This window comes from Ixodes scapularis, unplaced genomic scaffold (genome assembly GCF_016920785.2).
Source record: "Ixodes scapularis isolate PalLabHiFi unplaced genomic scaffold, ASM1692078v2 PGA_scaffold1__304_contigs__length_218370807, whole genome shotgun sequence".
Taxonomy (NCBI): Eukaryota; Metazoa; Arthropoda; class Arachnida; order Ixodida; family Ixodidae; genus Ixodes; species Ixodes scapularis.
In genome coordinates, this window is record NW_024609846.1 from 193,189,593 (window position 1) to 193,207,529 (window position 17,937).

General features: G+C 43.6%; 1 protein-coding gene across 2 annotated transcripts in view; it reads left to right on the forward strand.

Moving 5' to 3' along the window:
• Positions 1–17,937, forward strand: part of LOC115314827 (monocarboxylate transporter 12) — a 44,796-nt gene continuing 26,859 nt past the window's right edge. Inside the window, exons 1-4 of one of the 2 annotated variants that reach the window (XM_029973926.4) lie at positions 1–264; positions 624–840; positions 13,376–13,654; positions 17,419–17,562. In XM_029973926.4, coding sequence (XP_029829786.2) covers positions 13,438–13,654; positions 17,419–17,562 — 361 coding nt within the window. In that variant the 5' untranslated portion in view covers positions 1–264; positions 624–840; positions 13,376–13,437. Of the gene's footprint in view, positions 265–623; positions 841–13,375; positions 13,655–17,418; positions 17,563–17,937 lie in introns of those variants that run through there. The other variant, XM_029973927.4, reaches the window with a different exon arrangement.

Below are 17,937 nucleotides of genomic sequence, written 5' to 3' on the forward strand. Positions count from 1 at the left end.
CAGCTCAAGATTAGATTGGAATACACGAGGCGTACACAGACTCCGATAGAGCCCTCCGACCGTTAAGAAAAGTAGGCTACAAAGTACGCATCGCACCATTTGGTAGGTTACCTGCCTATCATTGAGTCCGAAATTTGTTGCGCGGAACGGGGCTTGATAGAAAACGGTTTTCCATAAAGCCGTTGGGCGCTTGAAATGCGTAGTTTTGCGGACTTTCAGATGGAGTACGCGGGAGACCTCAGACGTTGGCTATCACAAGCCAAGGTGAGCAACATCACCGTTCGTAACTTTGCCTACTTGTTATATATATTTGCATCTCTGATACCACCGTGAAGTTATTTAACGTTTAGGGCTAAATAATGTCGTAAAAATTGAGAAATAATGACGTGAGGGGTAGTGGTCATATTGTTTCTTCAACACAACAGTAGATTTCCTTAAGCTTGTGAAATAAAAGACTTCAGACATTCGGGCTTGGTTCCGTTGCTGTCAAGTATGGTGTGTTATGTTGCTAAAGCTGCATTTTGGGTTGCGTACTATGTGTTCACGATTTCCGATCGAAGCTCTCACAGCAGTGGCGGCAGCGCACCGAACTGCAAGACTTATCACGACTGCTCTCGTTGCAGGCCTCATCATACGGGGAGCACGGGCCATTCGTTAAGGCCTCTCATGCAGCGATCGCCACGGGAAGTGCTCTCGTCGACAGGCTGCGGTTTGGTCCACGTCGCAAGACTGCGTCACCAGCCGCCGAAGTGAAAAAGAACAGCTTTCCCCTTGTGCGGCTCACAACAGTGGCGGCAGCACACCGAAGTGCAAGACTTATCGTGACTGCTATCGTCGCAGGTCGGTTGAACTTTTACTACGTTCATACATTGTTGGCGCATGCCGCTGCTGCCGCCGCTGACGCCGTCTAGTTTCAAAAGCTGAAGTATGGTTTATGTTTGTCCAAAGTGTAATAGAGAAGTGTCAGATATTGATCCAGGATTGGCATGCTTGGAGTGTGGATACGCTTATCAGCTAAGTCTCTGTTCCGGAATCTCCGAAGCGACTTTTAGGGCGAAAGGCAGTGCCTTACGTAAGATATGGCGGTGCCAAACGTGTAAGTTGTAAAATCCCGGGCTGAAAGTCAGGGTGCCAAGGAGGAAAACGAATTCAACTTAGCTGTCATGTTCGCCTCCATCAACGCAAAACTAGATAGCTTAATGAGCCTAAAGGAAACCGTGAGTGGCATAGAAAATCTATGCAGGAAATGCTGGACAAGTACGACGAAGTGCTGAATCACCTCGCTGAGCAGAGAAGGGAAACAAACATCTAAAGAAACGAATAGAAACTCTGGAACAAACCGACTCCGGCGGAGAAATAAGAAGGCTTAGAAGTTAGGCGGGAAGTCAGCGAAATGGAATGGCGAAGCCGAAAACAAAATCTAGAAATTCACGGAATTCGTAAGAGTGACAACGAGGATTTGCGTGCCAAAGTGAATGAGGTTGTGTTCAGAGTTGGATCTGAACGAAGTGGCCGCTATTAATCGCTTATCGTCCCGAGCAGATAAAATACCTGGCATGATTGTTCGCTTCGCTCATCAGACAATCAGAGATGAATGGCTCAGTAAATGGTAGATTCTAAAGAAGTCAAAAGACGATGCTTGCATTCAAGAAAATCTCACCCAACAAGACCGATCCCTTCGTTGGGAGACAAAAAGAATGGGCGAAACCAAAGAATTATCGGTACGTCTGGTACGAAAACGGCCACGTCCTTGTGCGCAAGAAGGTTCGCCAGCAAGTGGACGTGATTAGGTCTGTGGACGACTTAGAGAATCTGGTGTGACGCCTCACGCGATACGCACTGAGTGTTAAATTTTTTTTTTAACTGGATGGCACGGATAATTTATTGAGTAAACGGAACTTAATGTCCAATGATTATCTTCTTCCTTCGAATGTGAAATCTTTTTTAGGGAACGAGTATATCGATTCTCTTAAATGCTTTCTTCTGAACGCTCGATTAGTCCGAAATAAATCAGACGAGCTTGAATTATTTTTTGATCAGTTCGAATGTTCGTTTGCTATAATTTTGCTTTTAGAGACGTGTTTAGGGATAATAATAACGTTTTAAATTTGCCAATGTGCAACAGTTACCTTTAAAGCCGCACGAAATGTCGTGGCGGGGGCGTCGCCCTAATAGTAAAGCTGAGATTTCCGGTGAGATGCGATCTGATTATTGCCTCGTTTACAAAGACTACGAGATGCTGTCCTTACTGATAGGGGAGACCAGCTGTCTGTTATCACCTGCCAAGTGGGAACCTCTCTTCCTTTTTTGCTTACTTAGTGTTTTCTCGAGTTCGCGAATGGAAATAAATACAGCGTAATACTGGGAGGCGATTTTAATGTTAACGTGCTACTTGAGACGACATGTAAATTTTGATTTGATGTGTTAATTAAATCGAACGGATGTAAAAATATGATAAATGCTGCTACAAGAATTACAACTGAATTATCGACAGTATTGAATTTATTTATTACAAGCTACGAACATCATATATCAAATCGGGCGTAGCGATAGCTGACATAAGCGATCACTTGGGTATATTCTTGTGTATAAAGAAAAAGCAAACTATAAACATGAAATATAATGATCAGTTAGCTGTAGAGTTTCAAAACATAACGCCTGATAACATGACCGAATTCGTACAGGACCTATCTTGTCTGGATTGGGACGATGTCCTTCATGAAACGAACGTAGATAAAGCGTATAATTTGTTCTTTAACAAATTAAAAAAAAAAAAAACTATATCAAAGCTGCTTTCCGTATAAAAAATTAAGCACTCATAGAAGAAGTCGTAAACTACGGATTGCAAAGGAATTACTCACAAAAATTTGTACTAAAAATGTGTTATATCAAAAATTTGTAAAAACAAAATCAATTGAACAACTAACAGTTCTTAAACGTTATCGAAACCAATTAAACAAAAAACTTCAAAATGCTAAGAAAATCTAATTTTGTGACTTTTTTCTTTCTTGTAATAACAGAGTCGACGTTGTGTGGAAAAAACGAAACTCCGTCTTGGGTCGTTCGTGCGCCACGAAGCAAGTTTTAAAGATCCTCCACAACGGTCAAGAGCTGTCAGGACAAGCATTCTCAAATGCGTTTAATCACTATTTTGTAAGTCTAGTTAAGGAACATCCATAGTCAGATGCTTGGAAATATATCAATGCTCGAAATTATCAATTCATATTTCTTATGCCTGTTACTGCTTCGGAGGTAACATCTGTCTTTAATCTACTAAAAATAGCAAAAGCTGCGACTCTGATGGATTACAGATCAAACCAGTTAAATATGTAATTGATCTTATCTCTCTTGCCTTAGCACACATATCCAATCTCTGTTTCGTAAACGGCGTGTTTTCTTATCAAATGCAACTAGCGAAGGTAACAGTTTTATATAAGAAAAGAAATAAAAACGAACTGGGCAATTCTCGACCCGTTTCAATTATTTCTGTTTTCTCTAATGGTTTAGAAAAAGTTATACTACTTCGAATCAAAACATTTGCTGATAATCACGACTTAATCAGCGGGTCACATTGTGGTTTTCGCAAACAACGATCCACAAAACTGGCTCTCCTTGCGCAAAAAAACAAACAAACAACATTTACTAAGAAATTTTGAAAAAATGAAACTCACTCTCGGTTTATTCGTAGACTTTACAAAAGCGTTCGACTATTTAGATCATAATTTGCTTCTAAAATGTTAGATATGTATGGATTTCGTGGTGATGTATCAAGACTTCTGCGTTCATATTTATCTTCCCGCAGACAGTATGTTCATATAAACGGCCACTTATCTGAAATAAAACCAATTGAATCAGGGGTTCCCCAGGGAAGCATTCTCGGGCCTTCCTTACTCAATGTGTATATACATGATATCGTAAATATTAGTCACTCAACTCAATTTTTTATTTATGCAGACGATGTGAGCATATTGTTTGATGGTGATGACGCGTCGGACCTTATTGATGACGCAAACGAAATATTAGAAAAGCTTGATAGATGGACTGAACATAATGCATTAAAAATAAACGTCGTTATGACAAAAGCAGTGATATTCCGACCAAAGGATAAACATAACAGCATTACCAAGGATATTTTTTATAAATTCTTCTCAAATAGAAATTGTTCCCACGTTTAAAGCCTTGGGCGTTATTTTTCAAGAAAAATTGCCATGGGACGATCATAATAATCATATCATATCTAAATTATATAGCATCGTCGGTATTCTATATCGTCATAAAAACGTTTTACCACTTAAAACAAGATTAATATTATATAATTCATTATTTTTTACATTTGAATTATGGTCCACTCATATGGGGCGCTACTACCTATACCAACCTCTAAAAATCTGTATGTTACAAGAAAAGATAATTAGAAGTATCTCTAATGTGCAACTAGACCCCGCAGGGGGCACCTGTGAAAGCAGGTGTTTGGTGAGTGGTGTCACCACGGACCCCGAGCCATGCGGGTTCGCCCGCCCACGTCTGGCTGTGCGTGGCTTTCCCGTGTCTGGGAAAAGGGCATCCTTGTGGTTGAGCCGAGTCCGGAGTAGGTTTGGGCTCTTCGGGGCTTCCCGGGTGAGGCAAAACACCACTTCGACCCCCGCTTCTCATAGACGGGAGTCCTGGCAAGGCCCGGCCAGGATGATTCAGTCTAGTCGCCTTTTCTTCTACTATCCCCTCCGATCTTTCACTTTTACCTTTCCTGTTTCTTCCACTTCTTTCTCATTTCTCTTGCTCCTTTTTCTCCCCTCTTTGGCGGCAAGGGCTAACCTTGGGTGGTAATAGGTACTCTCGACGAAACCACGCTTGGTTATAGCGTCGTGGTAGCACTGGCAGAGCACCATACTCAGCCAAGCCCGTACTGTTATGAGGTGTTGCCTGTCCCCTTGTTGGACTACGGGGTGAATGGTTCGCCACAGGTGCCGAAGTTTTTTTGCCGCTTTATGGCTGCCCCTCTTGAACCAAAATCCGGTTCGTGGCGACTAGGCAAGCGCCTGCGCCCCGAGCCTCTTGTCATAGCTAAAGAGTCTAAGTCTGACATGTTTACGAAGTTCTTTGTACTTCATTCAGAAAATGATCAGCGTCGAATGTCCAAGCTCTCACCTTTTGCTGGTGCAAACGTTCTTGACTTGTGCCTTGGAGGCGATTATAATGCGAAACAAACTGTGTTCTGGAGACCTGCTTGTGGAGGTAAACTCGAAGAAACAAAGCATTGCTTTGCTCACCTTGAACACCATTGGAGATGCAAAACTGACAGTGTCTCCTCACCGCACGCTAAACACCATTCGTGGAGTCATCTCTGAGAACGACCTCCTGCCCACCAGCGAAGAAGATATCCTTGAGGGCCTCCGCTCCTCTGCAGCAGTTGCCGTAAAAAGGATCATGTTCCGGAAAGATGGATCAGAAACTCCTACTAAACATCTGATAGTCCCCTTTGAGCGCCATTTTCTGCCTGTTTCTGTAAAGGCTGGCTACACAAACTGTCGCGTCCGACCGTATATCTCAAACCCCCAAAGGTGCTTTAGGTGCCAGCGGTTTGGGCGCGGCTCACGCAGCTGCCGTAGAAGAGATACATGCGCAAAATGTGAGAGCACAGAGCATGAAGCTGATATGTGCGAAAGCTCACTGTTTTGTGCAAACTGTAAAGGACCCCATCCAGCATACTCACGTGCATGCCCTCTGTGGAAGCAGGAGAAACAGATCCTGACTATCAAAACAAAACATCAGCTACCCAGAGGCCAAGAAACGCTACTCGTTTCAATTATTGAACTCCTATGTTGAGGCCGTGCGCCGGGGACTTGCACGGCTAACAGCTACAACGGGAACACAGACGTCCTGGACGGTTTGTATGACCTTTCCTTGTTCCCCTCAACCTCAGCAGGAGCGGTGCTAGCGGCTCCGCTCTCGGTCCGAAAGGTGCATGCCGGTCCGTCGGGATTCACTAAAAACCAAGCAGGGGTGCCTTGTGCACCCCCTGCAGCCAAGCCACCTAAAGGCCGTGGTCTCTCTCGTGCCTCCGGTGGACCCCGTATACCTGGCAAGCCGCCTGCACCAGAGACCCCCACGGGTCCTCCAGCAGCGGCTCCAGACGAACCGATGGACGAGAGTGGGCGTATACGTCGGAGGAGGACAGGCCCCACTCTAGTTCGGAGTCCTTACCCTCGGCCACCTGTGATACCAGATATAAGCCGAATAATACGTCAAAAAAAAAAAAAAAAGAATGCACCTCGAGTTAAAATTGACTTCAAAGTTTAGCTAGACAGTTTCTGAAAAATGCCAGCTTGCGTATGATGGAAGAAGTCCTCGCCCAATGGAACTGTCGAGGACTGCTACATAATTATGATGATGTGTGCTATTTCTTTTTACCATCACCACCCATTAATCTTTTGCCTTCAAGAAACCCATTTGAATCACAACCATTTTGGATTTTTAAGGCACTTTCATGTTTTCCGAAAAGACCGTCTCCATTCTTCCCAGACCTCGGGTGGTGAAGCAATAATAGTTCAGCGATCTACTCCGTTGTATTGAGGTACCCCTTAATACTACGTTGGAGGCTGTGGAAGTTCGTGTTTTGTCTAACCGGCTGATGACAGTTTGCTCCCTTTACATAGCTCCTAATTATCCTTTACCTCGGGACGAACTTGACTGTCTGTATGACCAACTCCCACGACCAGTTTTAATCCTTGGAGATTTTAACGCTCATAACCCCATATGGGGTAGTGGAAGATTTGATACGCGAGGATCAATGCTTGAACGATTTATTTCTTTTACGGGATTATGATTGCTCAACAACTCGCAGGTTACATATTTTAGTGCTCCAACCCGCTTATTCACCTCCATTGACTTGTCGCTTAGTGACTCAACATTGTTGTTCTCTTCTCATGGGGTGTCAATCCTGACGCATTTGGAAGTGACCATTTTCCCATAATTTTAAATCGCGTTGGACGACCGGTTGCACTTCCAATGCGAACTCCAGGTTGGAAATTTGACGAAGCAAACTGGTGAGTTTTCAAACAAGCATCCCCTTTAGCGTGTACATCTCTCCATGAGAACTCCATTGATCGCGTAACTGAGCATATCACCAAGCATATTTTAGAAGCATCAATCATGTCCATACCCATGACATCAACACATCTTCCCAAGAAATCGAAACCATAGTGGAATAAGGACTGCCGCATAACAAAAAAGAAACAGAACAAAGCTTGGGGAATTTTCCGCCGATACCCTACACAAACTAATCTCATCACCTTTAACATAACGAAATCTCGCGCTCAGTTTATTCGCAGGAGGTCTAAGCGAGATAGCTTCAAGGGATACACATCTTTGATAAACTGCAGTGTTTTGTGCCAAGACGTATGGGACCGAGTGGATAATATCAATGATTGCTAGCGTGCATATTCTATCCCTCTTTTTACTAGACGTGGAATCTGCCCCGAAAATATTGAGGAGCAAGCTAATCTACTAGGAGAGCATTTCGAGTCTGTCTCAAGCTCTGATTATTATACGCCTCGCAAGTAGGCTTATTTCCGTCTTCTGCGCATGAGAAAGGAAGTAGCGGTGATGTCAGAACGCCGAGCCCTGATTGGCTGATCGCGACCCCCTATCTCAGCGTCGTCTGCTCCTTTGCAACGTCGTCTGCTCGCAACATCGTCTGCGTTTGTCTTACCTTTCCTGCGACTTTCGGAAGTGCAGGTCTTTACGAGCGACCTCGACTTCGCCTTTCAGAGAGGGCAGACGAAATAACTCGAGCGGTACATTGTTTTTGTCTAATAACTAGCAGACGCGCATCAAGGAGGAAAGTCAAAGGACTCACTGGCGAGGTGTCCCGAGGCGCCGAGGTTTGTTTGCTAAGAACCGAGAGTAAGCGTGTTAGTGTCCGCAAGTTCCCTCGCAAATACTTTTTCCATCCTTTCGTGTGCGGCGAGTTGGCGCAGTTAACGTCGTCTGCTTTACGTCTGCTAGTCAAAGCGGTGACTGCTTTATCTTTCCTGCGTCTGTCGGAGATTCACCGCTTTTTCACCGGCGAGTGTCACCGTTGCCTCGGGAAGCAAGGAAATAAAAAGAGGAAGAAATCGTCCTCTTAATCTAAAATTGAGGTCAGCGATCAAAGGATAATACGGGAAGGGTTCACAAGGGTCGCGCGGGCATATTCCATTCAGCACGTCAGCCGGTCGTGGGCAGACGGTCGCCGAGCCGCGGAGTTCCCGCTAGGCCTAACTGCCAAGCTCACTTGGTCGCGTCGGTGGAATCTTGGCCGTTGGAGCTTTTCCCGGGTGTTTGTGGATCCAGCGTTCTTGTTATCGTCGTGGTCTGTTTCAAGTGCTTTTTACTTTTTTCTTGCTGCTTGAAGTCGGGACGCGTGAGAAGCGCACGTAGAAAAATAAACGTCCGCGGGTCGTCGCGACCCACGGACGCTGTCGGCCATGCTGATTTGATCGTAAGAAGTGCGTAAGACAGCTTCGGAGCTGTCGTAGGATTTCGCCGTAACCTGCGCAAAACTTACGAAAATTTCGTTTCGTGAATACGAATTTGTTCTTATGTTTTGTCTTACACACATTTTTGGCGTAAGATCGTTTCGTGAATCTGGCCTCTGCACTTCCGAAAGTCGCAGGAAAGGTGAGACAGACGCAGACGACATTGCGAGCAGACGACGTTGCGAGCAGACGACGCTCAGATAGGGGGTCGCCATCAGCCAATCAGGGCTCGGCGTTCTGACGTCACCGCTACCCCCTGCGCAAGAAGCAGACGAACTTGCCCTCCGCATACGCCAGCTTTTATTCTGCATAAACTCCATTCCGAGAAAATATGAGTAAGTACCTCAGGAGGCAATCAAGAACCTTATAATGTACCATTTACACTACACGAAACTTGAGGCAATACTGCGTAATCTTAAGCAGACTGTCCTTGGCCCCGATGGTATTCACTATATTATGCTATGCCACCTACATCCCTCAACGCTTGAACTCATTTTAGACTTATTCAACCGTGTTTCGTTGGACGGTCATTTCCCGTCGTCTTGGAAGGTGGCCACTGTCATTCCTTTGCTTAAGCCACTCAAAGATGCTTCATGTGCTTCAGTTACAGACTGATAGCGCTAACAAGTTGTCTCTGAAAAACACTGGAGAGAATGATAAACAAAAGACTTATGTATTACCTAGAAAACAGCAACCTTCCAGACAAATATCAGTGCGGCTTCCGTTCGTTTCGATCCACGCTCGATCACCTGGTTCGATTTGGGACCGCCGTGCGGGAGGCATATGTAAATGAGCAACACTGTTTTTCTGTCTTTTTTGATTTAGAGAAGGCATATGATACGGCCTGGCGTTTTGGAATTTTGCAGGATTTGTTTGGTCTTGGTGTCCGAGGTAGAATGCTAGGTGCTATTCGAAGTTACTTGCTATGTCGCACTTTTTATGTAAGATTGGAAACAACCCTTTCCAGGGAGTTTTTTTTCAAGAAAATGGAGTTCCACAGGAAGGTGTCCTTGGCGTAACCCTTTTATTGTTGATGCATTCTATTGCCCGTGCTATGCCTCCTTCCGTGCAATATTCTATATATGTAGATGATATTCAAATTTCTGTCTCGTCCTGTAATCCTTCAATATGTGAACGTCGGGTCCAACTGGCAATTAACAAGTTACAAAAATGGGCTGACACAAACGATTTTAAATTTTCGCCAGAAAAAATCTGCCTGTGTGTGCTTTTCTCGCCGGCGTAGAGTTCTCCAAGAGCCTTCTTTAAAAATGTATGGAATACCAATAGCCACAAAAAGTGAACACAAGTTTCTGGGACTCGTATTTGATTCGAAATTGACTTTTGTTCCACATATTACGAACTTAAAACTTGAATGTCTCAAATCGCTGAATACACTTAAGGTTCTATCACATGTATCATGGGGCTCCGATAGACTATGTCTGTTACGAATATACCTGGCGGTTGTTCGCTCCAGGCTTGATTATGGGAGCATAGTGTATGGCTCTGCCTGAGCATCAGTCCTAAAGATGTTGGACTCCATTCACCACCAGGAACTGCGATTGGCTACTGGAGCATTTCGCACCTCCCCGGTACTTAGTCTGTGTGCAGAAGCTCATGAGCTATGCCTTGAAACTTGGAGGTTTGCTCTTAGGTTTATGTATTCTATTCGAGTTCGCTCTGTCCCTCAGCACCCTACTCGTGATAACCTCGAAAACATCAGGTTCCAGAGAACGTTTGAAAATAAACCAGCCGTTGTTCCTCCTTTTGCAATCAGGAATATGAATTATGCTGGGTCTGTAGAACTAGATCCTAGGCCTACAGTAGTTCAATGCTTAACCACTATAGCCCCATGGGATTATCATATCATTAATTGTGATGTTACACTGGCTAAACATTCCAAAAAACATACACCAAATGAAGTCATGAGGCAGGAATTCTTTCAGTTACAAAATCAATATGAACAGTACGTAGGTCTCTATACAGATGGGACAAAAACAAACTGGGTGGTCGGCTGCGCTATGATAGGGCCATCTGTGAAACAGGTCAAGAGAATCCACAATGCAGCCACCATACTGGCAGCTGAGCTGTATGGACTGCTGTTAGCTGTTGATTATGCGACGAACAAAAGGCTTCGCCAAACAATTGTTTACACAGATTCCTTGAGCTCATTAAGAGCACTTACATCACAGAAGCGTATTAGAAATCCACTTGTTCGAGAATTACTGAATAAAGTTATCGCTGCCTCGTGCAAGCAGATTGAGATCATTTTCTGCTGGGTCACAAGCCACGTCGGCATCCCAGGTAATGAAAAGGCCGATAGTACTGCAACTTCTGCAAATGAGAGACCAAATAGACCTACATAATATACCATACAAAGACTACCGCATCGCTTTGAAGTGTTGCATTCGAACTGAGTGGCAACGTGAATGTAATAAAAAAACACATAACAAACTGAATGCTGCATTTTAAGTGAGTGGGAGAGCGCCCGCCATCGGGAACGCTTTTATGAGGCGGTATCGTGCCGGCTACAGATTGGTCCTACGAGTCTCATCCATGGGCATCTTTTGCGTGGAGACAATGCTCCAGAGTGTGAACGCTGTAACTTTCCTCTATCAATAACACACATCCTACTTGAGTGCCCGAAGTATGACCAAGATCGTTTTAAAAGTTTTCGCAAATATATCAAGAACATACTCCACTGCACCTATAATTATTTTACTTGGCGATCAGTCGCTGATTCCGCATGCTTGCTTATTTAATTTTCTTAAGGACACCGGCCTTATACACCGACTATGATTTTAATTAGTAATCCGAGCTCATCTTCATCCTGTAAATAGTTATACAATCTCAAATACATAGTTTTATTACATCATCAGCTACTACAGCTCTTTGTTCTTCCAAACCCCTAACTTATGCAATAGTTTCACTCTTGGCGCATTTTGGCCTTAGTAGTCCTTGCGCCATGAAACCCCAATCAATCAATCAATCAATCATGTGCCACTAGAACATTTGATTGATGATCTTTTTAGTCCAATCGGTGCGATGAAAATTTTTTATTTATGTAAATATCGTTTATATGCAAAGTATAAAATAGAAACAAATTGATGCCAATATCACCCTAAAAACATAGCGAAGTTAACAGATAAAATGTATAGATGCCCAACATAAGTTAAAGAACCTTGGTAAGTACCCTTTTCTTAGGACAAATTACGGCCACCAAAGTTTAAAATATACTTTGCCGAATACCCTTAACCAGCTTAGTAGGCATATTTTTAATATTTATTTCAAATGTTTATTTCGAGCCAAATTGTCCGCAATACGCGCTAAAATCTGTTCAGTTGATGTTTTGTTTCGCGTTTATATCAGTGGTGCTTTAACTTTATGTGTATATTTTCACTATTGCGTAAATTGCATCAATATGCAACTTTTGTATAGCGTTAGTTCTATCTTGTATCTGGTTTTTCATGAATTTAGTGCACATGTCATGTTTTATTTTTGTATAATTATTTTGGTGCCTGCATCGCGACTGCTCGTTTAGGTGGCTCAGGGCTGGGCAAGCTGTTTTTACAGCTTTTTTCCCGTGTCACCTTTTCAACATTGTTCTTGTTGGAAAATTATTATTAAGCTCTGAAGAATGCAGACAGTGAGCGATCAAGAAGCTTTCGTAACGGTTGCTGCTATCTAGCGTTATGTGGGCTAATCTGATAACCCTGATATATATTTCGGACAGTTTTTGGCTGTTGCAGAGAAAAAGGCCGCAGTGCGAGCGATGGTGCTGTTTTCATTCCAGTACATGTTTTGTGACAACTCTGATCTATTGCAGGTACCTTTTGTGTAGTATGTTGATAATTTTATTGCCTAAATTGGCCGCGACCTGGACAGATGCTCATAGGAGAAGCTTCTGTTGTAATGCTGCTGCAATTTCGGCGAAACATTTTCTGTCGAGAGTCCTTGTATTACTTAACGTAGCTTTGATAGCCCTTCAGTCGTTCTTTTTTTTTTCTTGTAATAATTCCTCTGTTCATAACACCGCCAGTAGTGCTGCTATGCTCTGAAAAACGGGACATTTTTCATGCGTCGCTAGCTTAGTCGTAGTGGAGACTCCAGACCATGTTGCCTTCTTGGAAAGTTCCACCCTAATGCAGCGGCCGCGATGCATAGTGTGTGTATACAAGGGCCTTTTGCATTCTTACGCCCGGTGTTCTAGAGGTCAGTACGTGAAGTAAAACCAAAATTTTATATTTTATTCGACGCGCACTTGGTCGCAAAGCTACCAGTAAAACGCAGTCGTACCTCGACCTAAGAAGCTCAGACGCAGCCAAACGCACATAAAATGAAAAGCTGGTGTGTGAACAGGCCTGCAACCAAATGTTAGATGTAGTAAGTTGTTATCAATAATACCGATAGAAACACTGCGTATGATGCGTTGTTTTAAAAGAAACCCGCTTCGAAGTCGGACCAGTATTAGCACAGACAGACAAATGTGCAAGGCATCGAACGATCCAATATGTTTTAATACACTCCCCCCCCCCCTTTCCCCAATCCAAGAGTGCAGTGTTTTCATCATGAAAATTAAACTGAGAGACATTGTATGACTTGCAGTTGTTACGATACCTTCTTGTTCACTTGCTATATTTATTTTTGGCTCTACTTTTTTTTTTTGCATAACGTCAGTGTTTTATGTGTGTGCTAATTTGTTTTCTTTTTTCGTCTATGTTGTGATGTACCAGCCGGAAGGCATGTTGCTCTTAATGAGCATAACTGAATAAATAAAATGATTTAATTAAACAAATATAAATAAACATTAAATAAGCAAAAATAATGCCTAAAATACAAAATATTTCGATTGCTTTTAACAGGCTATCCAAGGCTCGTTGCGATGAGCCCAAAGCGCACGTACGACGCTGAGTGCTGAGCAGTGATGGGTGCCGACAAAAGGGAAGAACAGTCGCTTCCTTACCAAGACTCGCGATGGAGCTGGATCATGGCCCTGGTGTGTAGCTGGTGCTTTTTCTGGACACTCATCATCAACTGCTGCGGAGGAATCGTCTTCATAACCATGATCTCCGAGATGGGTGCTTCGCGGGAGCTGGCGTCGTGGCCCTTCAGTCTTCTGGGAACTGTATCACAGCTCGTAGGTACATGGACCTTCTTCTTATGTCATTTCGCCTATTCTCCCATTTTAGCTATGGGCACGGTTTCTGTATATTCATATCCCTGAACATCCCGGTGAGGTGTCGGGCTAACGCCTCAAATACGTCAGCCCGACGTCCGTACGAGCGCGTCAACAGGACGTCTTCGAAAGCGATAGCTTTATGTGGTAAGCCCATACGAATTTTGCTTGCTCGTGCTAGTTTTGGTCGCACCAGAACAAGGCCGTGGGAGCGAGTGTAAGCGACAGAACGAGGCCAAATCGGTGGGATGTTACGACGAGCGAGAGCAATGTTGGAGCGCCGTGCCGAAGGAGGAAAGATAGGCGGTGTGTTAACACCCCTATCCTATCCTGCGCCTCCTTGGCTTCGTAGGAAGTTGGGTAGAAACTGCGTGTTTGTAGAATAATCTAACTGGTGCAGAGACATTTCGCAATCAAATTGAATGTGGGGTGGCATTTCAGTAATATGATGCTATACCTTCAAGGAAGAGGTACATGAACATAGAAGAAACCAAGTCCTTCATGCATTCATTATTTTTTAGCCACCTGTCGCATTGCCCAATATTCTGATAGCAAGTAATAATTCTCGTTACAAACGCCGTCAAGTGCCATCGCGTTTTAATTGAATTTGACGGAATTGGCCTCGAGATCGACCTAGAGGTGGCGCTACGGTCGCGCTATCATCATCATCAAAGCGGGGATAGGAGAACGGCCGCCCCATGGGCTCTCCATGTTCGCGCGCGAGACGGCGTAGATTCTTGCGTTTATTTTGTCGCATACTATCGGTGGGAAAACAATTCTAGTGGAAAAGGATGCGGTACTCTTCGGTGCTTCAGTGAAGATCGAATCGTGCTGCCAGCGTGCGGCCTAAATTTATATAATCGCTTCTGTGGGTGCGTCGTCTGCTCTAGGCAGACGTTGGAAAGCATGGATCACCAGGAATGATGCCTGTCTCCGGCTGAACTGGAGTATTTATGTTAAATATTTGTTTCTTTTAAAATTGATGTATCGGTTCATCAACGTGGCAATAAATAAAACAATAAATTCCAACCCAGATAACATAATACTGGTACTGTGGGCTGTGAAATCGCAGCTTCTATGCTTTTTTTAACTCCTAGCCTTTGCAGTAATATAAATATTTAAAACGAAGATAAGTTAGCGCTGTATTGGAAATTACCATGCTATTGAGTTCCTCTGCCCTTTTACTGTGCCATAGGGTGGGTACGTTTTTTGGAGTCTGAACAAATCTACTGCGTTGCGATGAGGAGAGAGTGTCTCTTCTAGTTAAGATCTGCAAACTGCACGGTTGGCAGGACATCTGAAACAAGTGAAACAAACTGTTCTGATACATCTTCCGTGACTGTCATAAACAGGTATAACCGAGCAACGCAGCAATTTTGCTGTTATTAAATGCTTTTCTCGGTAGTGTGGGTTCACCCGCTTCAATTTTCTTGGTGAGGGCCGCGGATGTCAAGAGACTAATACTATAAACTTCTGGCTAAATAATCTTCTATTCAAACACAGTAGACTCTGCAGCCCCAACAAACGACGCGCACCACGACGCAGACAGCATCGGCTGCAGTGATACTCTTTTACTGATGAGGGCTAGCGACCTTCAAGAGACCTTCCGATCACCCTCCGCCCTCACCTAACGTGGCAGTTCATAGATTAACTTTCAGATTATTCAAGTAATGCTTTAATTGCATTTTTTTGCCGGTTAATTGGAGGCTTGTGCTGGAGAAAGTCAACAAGGAGTAAAAAATGCCTGCTTTAATAGTTTTGACGTCTTTATTTCTTTTGCGACACTGGCTTGCACGGTAAACCACTTCAGCGTGCTTGTCATTTCACCGAGGGTGATTATACTAGAAGAGTGGTTGTTTGGGCGAGTTGGTTTGACATCTTATACAATCTTGTGCGCAACAAAGACGAGGGCAAAAGCAGAAAAGAGGACACAACAAGGCCTTGTTGTGTCCTCTTCTCTGCTTTTGTCCTCGCCTTTGTTGCGCACAAGATTGTATAAGGTGATTATACCGTTTAAATAAAAACTTTAAAAACTACTTCATTTTAAAAGGCTTCCCGTGTTCATATTTATGTAGGACTCACAACGTGGAGTTTAGAATGGGAATGCAATATGCCATTTATGACATAGTAAAAGCAGTAAAAAAAATGTCTATTTTTAACGTCTTTCACGCAATATGACCGGAGAAAAATCAACATACAGATTTATTGATTGATTAGTCTATTAAAGGATAGCGATCAGTCGGGTTAATTTTCTAATCAAACCACAGACCCACTCAACATTCAATGCTTTATGAATGCCGCGGTTTGTGCGAGATAACAAAAATACGTGGAACCAGCGATTGTATACAAACCAACACACTAAGATTATGAAAGCTTCCGACTTAATAATAATCGCTTTGCTGAATTTCTACGCACGGGGAACGATACAACACAACCTTTAGTAAGAAGAAACGGCAATAAAAACAAAACATTTAATAAGGAATGTCAAGCTCAGCATGAAACGGGCTTGTGTCGTCGAGATCCATGCTTCTGAACGTGCGCCCGTAGCGGACGACGCACGGCGGTATCCCCGCTTTCGCGCGTTTCCAATTTCGGCCGCATGGTGGCGACACGGTTCGATCTCGAGGCGAATAGCTACTTAGATTTCAGAAACTACTTTCTTCCCCCATATCCCTTTCCCTCGGCTGTTCATGCTAATCAGGTAACATTTACTGCATTCTGCAAAAAGTTGCGATCCTCGTGAGATAACTTTTTAACGAAAACACCATTTCGTTACCAAATATTGTTAACGGATTACTTTAAGTACTCGTTACTTTTTAAAAATACGAACATAATACAGAACTTGAGCAATATTTGCAGCCAATTCAGCAACATCAGGATAGCAAGTTCGACAAATTATAAAACATTGTGAAAAGGAAAATAACGAAAAAAAATAGCAGGATTATTTTTATATGACTGGTCACTAAAACCACTAGAAAAACGTGCAAGGCTTATACAAATAAGCGACAAACAGGATCAAGAAGACAACGCCTGCTTGGTTTTGTGTTCGTGATTTCTGTTTTTCGGAGATAGTGGAGATAGTCGCTGCTACTGAGCATGCGCACCGCTAGCTTTGTCTGCAGAATGCCAGGGATCATTTCGTCACCGTAAGCTAACGGGATGGCGGGCATGGTTGCAGCTTTCGCTGCCTTCTTAGCTTACAAATGAAAGGAATGAACCTACACTCTTTCTCTGAAATAGAATATTTTATTTTTACGGTTACTACGAGAATGCGGGCGTATGAGAAATTAAAAGTGTTGTAATATATTTCTCAAAAATGAAAATTGTTTCAATTATTTTTTTGACAACTATAAGGGAAAAGTGACGTGAATGCAATACGTAACGTAACGAGTAAAGTAATCAGATACTTTTCAACTAAAGTAATTCATAATGGTAATTCATTACATTTGAGGCTTGGTAGTTTGTAATTATAACCCATTACGGTTTTCAAGTGACGGGCACAAGTCTGGCACATACTTAGCATCGGAGGTGAGACTTTTATAGTACGCGCTACTCACTGAGTGTCCTCAAACGCTAGCATAAACAGTATTCAAACGGAACTAACATACTCCACACGGAAGTTCGGTCGTTATTTGTTTTTCTTTACCTCCGCACACCCTGTATAGGTTGCTCGATCGCAAGGTTAACATGGGCACCCAAATTACACGTATGAATCGCCTTCCTCCACAGGGCTCGTCTGGGGCGCCCTGGTCAAGTGTTTCCCGGTGCGGACTGTCGCCATCGCAGGAAGCGTGCTGGCGGCTTCCGGCATTCTGTTCTGTGTCGTGTTCTACAATGTAACGGCCATGATCATTGGACTGGGCGTGATCACAGGTACAGTCATATTTATTTTTACTAATCTCTACTGTGCGCTGATAATCGTAACGAGCCGGCTTTGATGATGTAATCGACAAACTGGAGCGTTTCTAGCAGGTTTGCGGCAGAAGCCGTCGATATAATGTGTTTTTTTTTTTTGTTTTTAAAGCTTGACAGATAAAAAAAAAATGTTAAAGCTGCACGATTGCGGTTTTTGCAGGTGAGGTAAAAATCGTTGGGGGATCGGTGGCCGAGTGGGCTAGCGCACACCAGCTCAGAGCACGCGGAGCGAAAGCTCGCGCTACGGAACCCAGGGATCCTGGGTTCAATCCCCACCCCTGCCCGTTTCGCGGCGTGCGGTCGTGTATCGCTACTGCGTGGTACACGTTAATG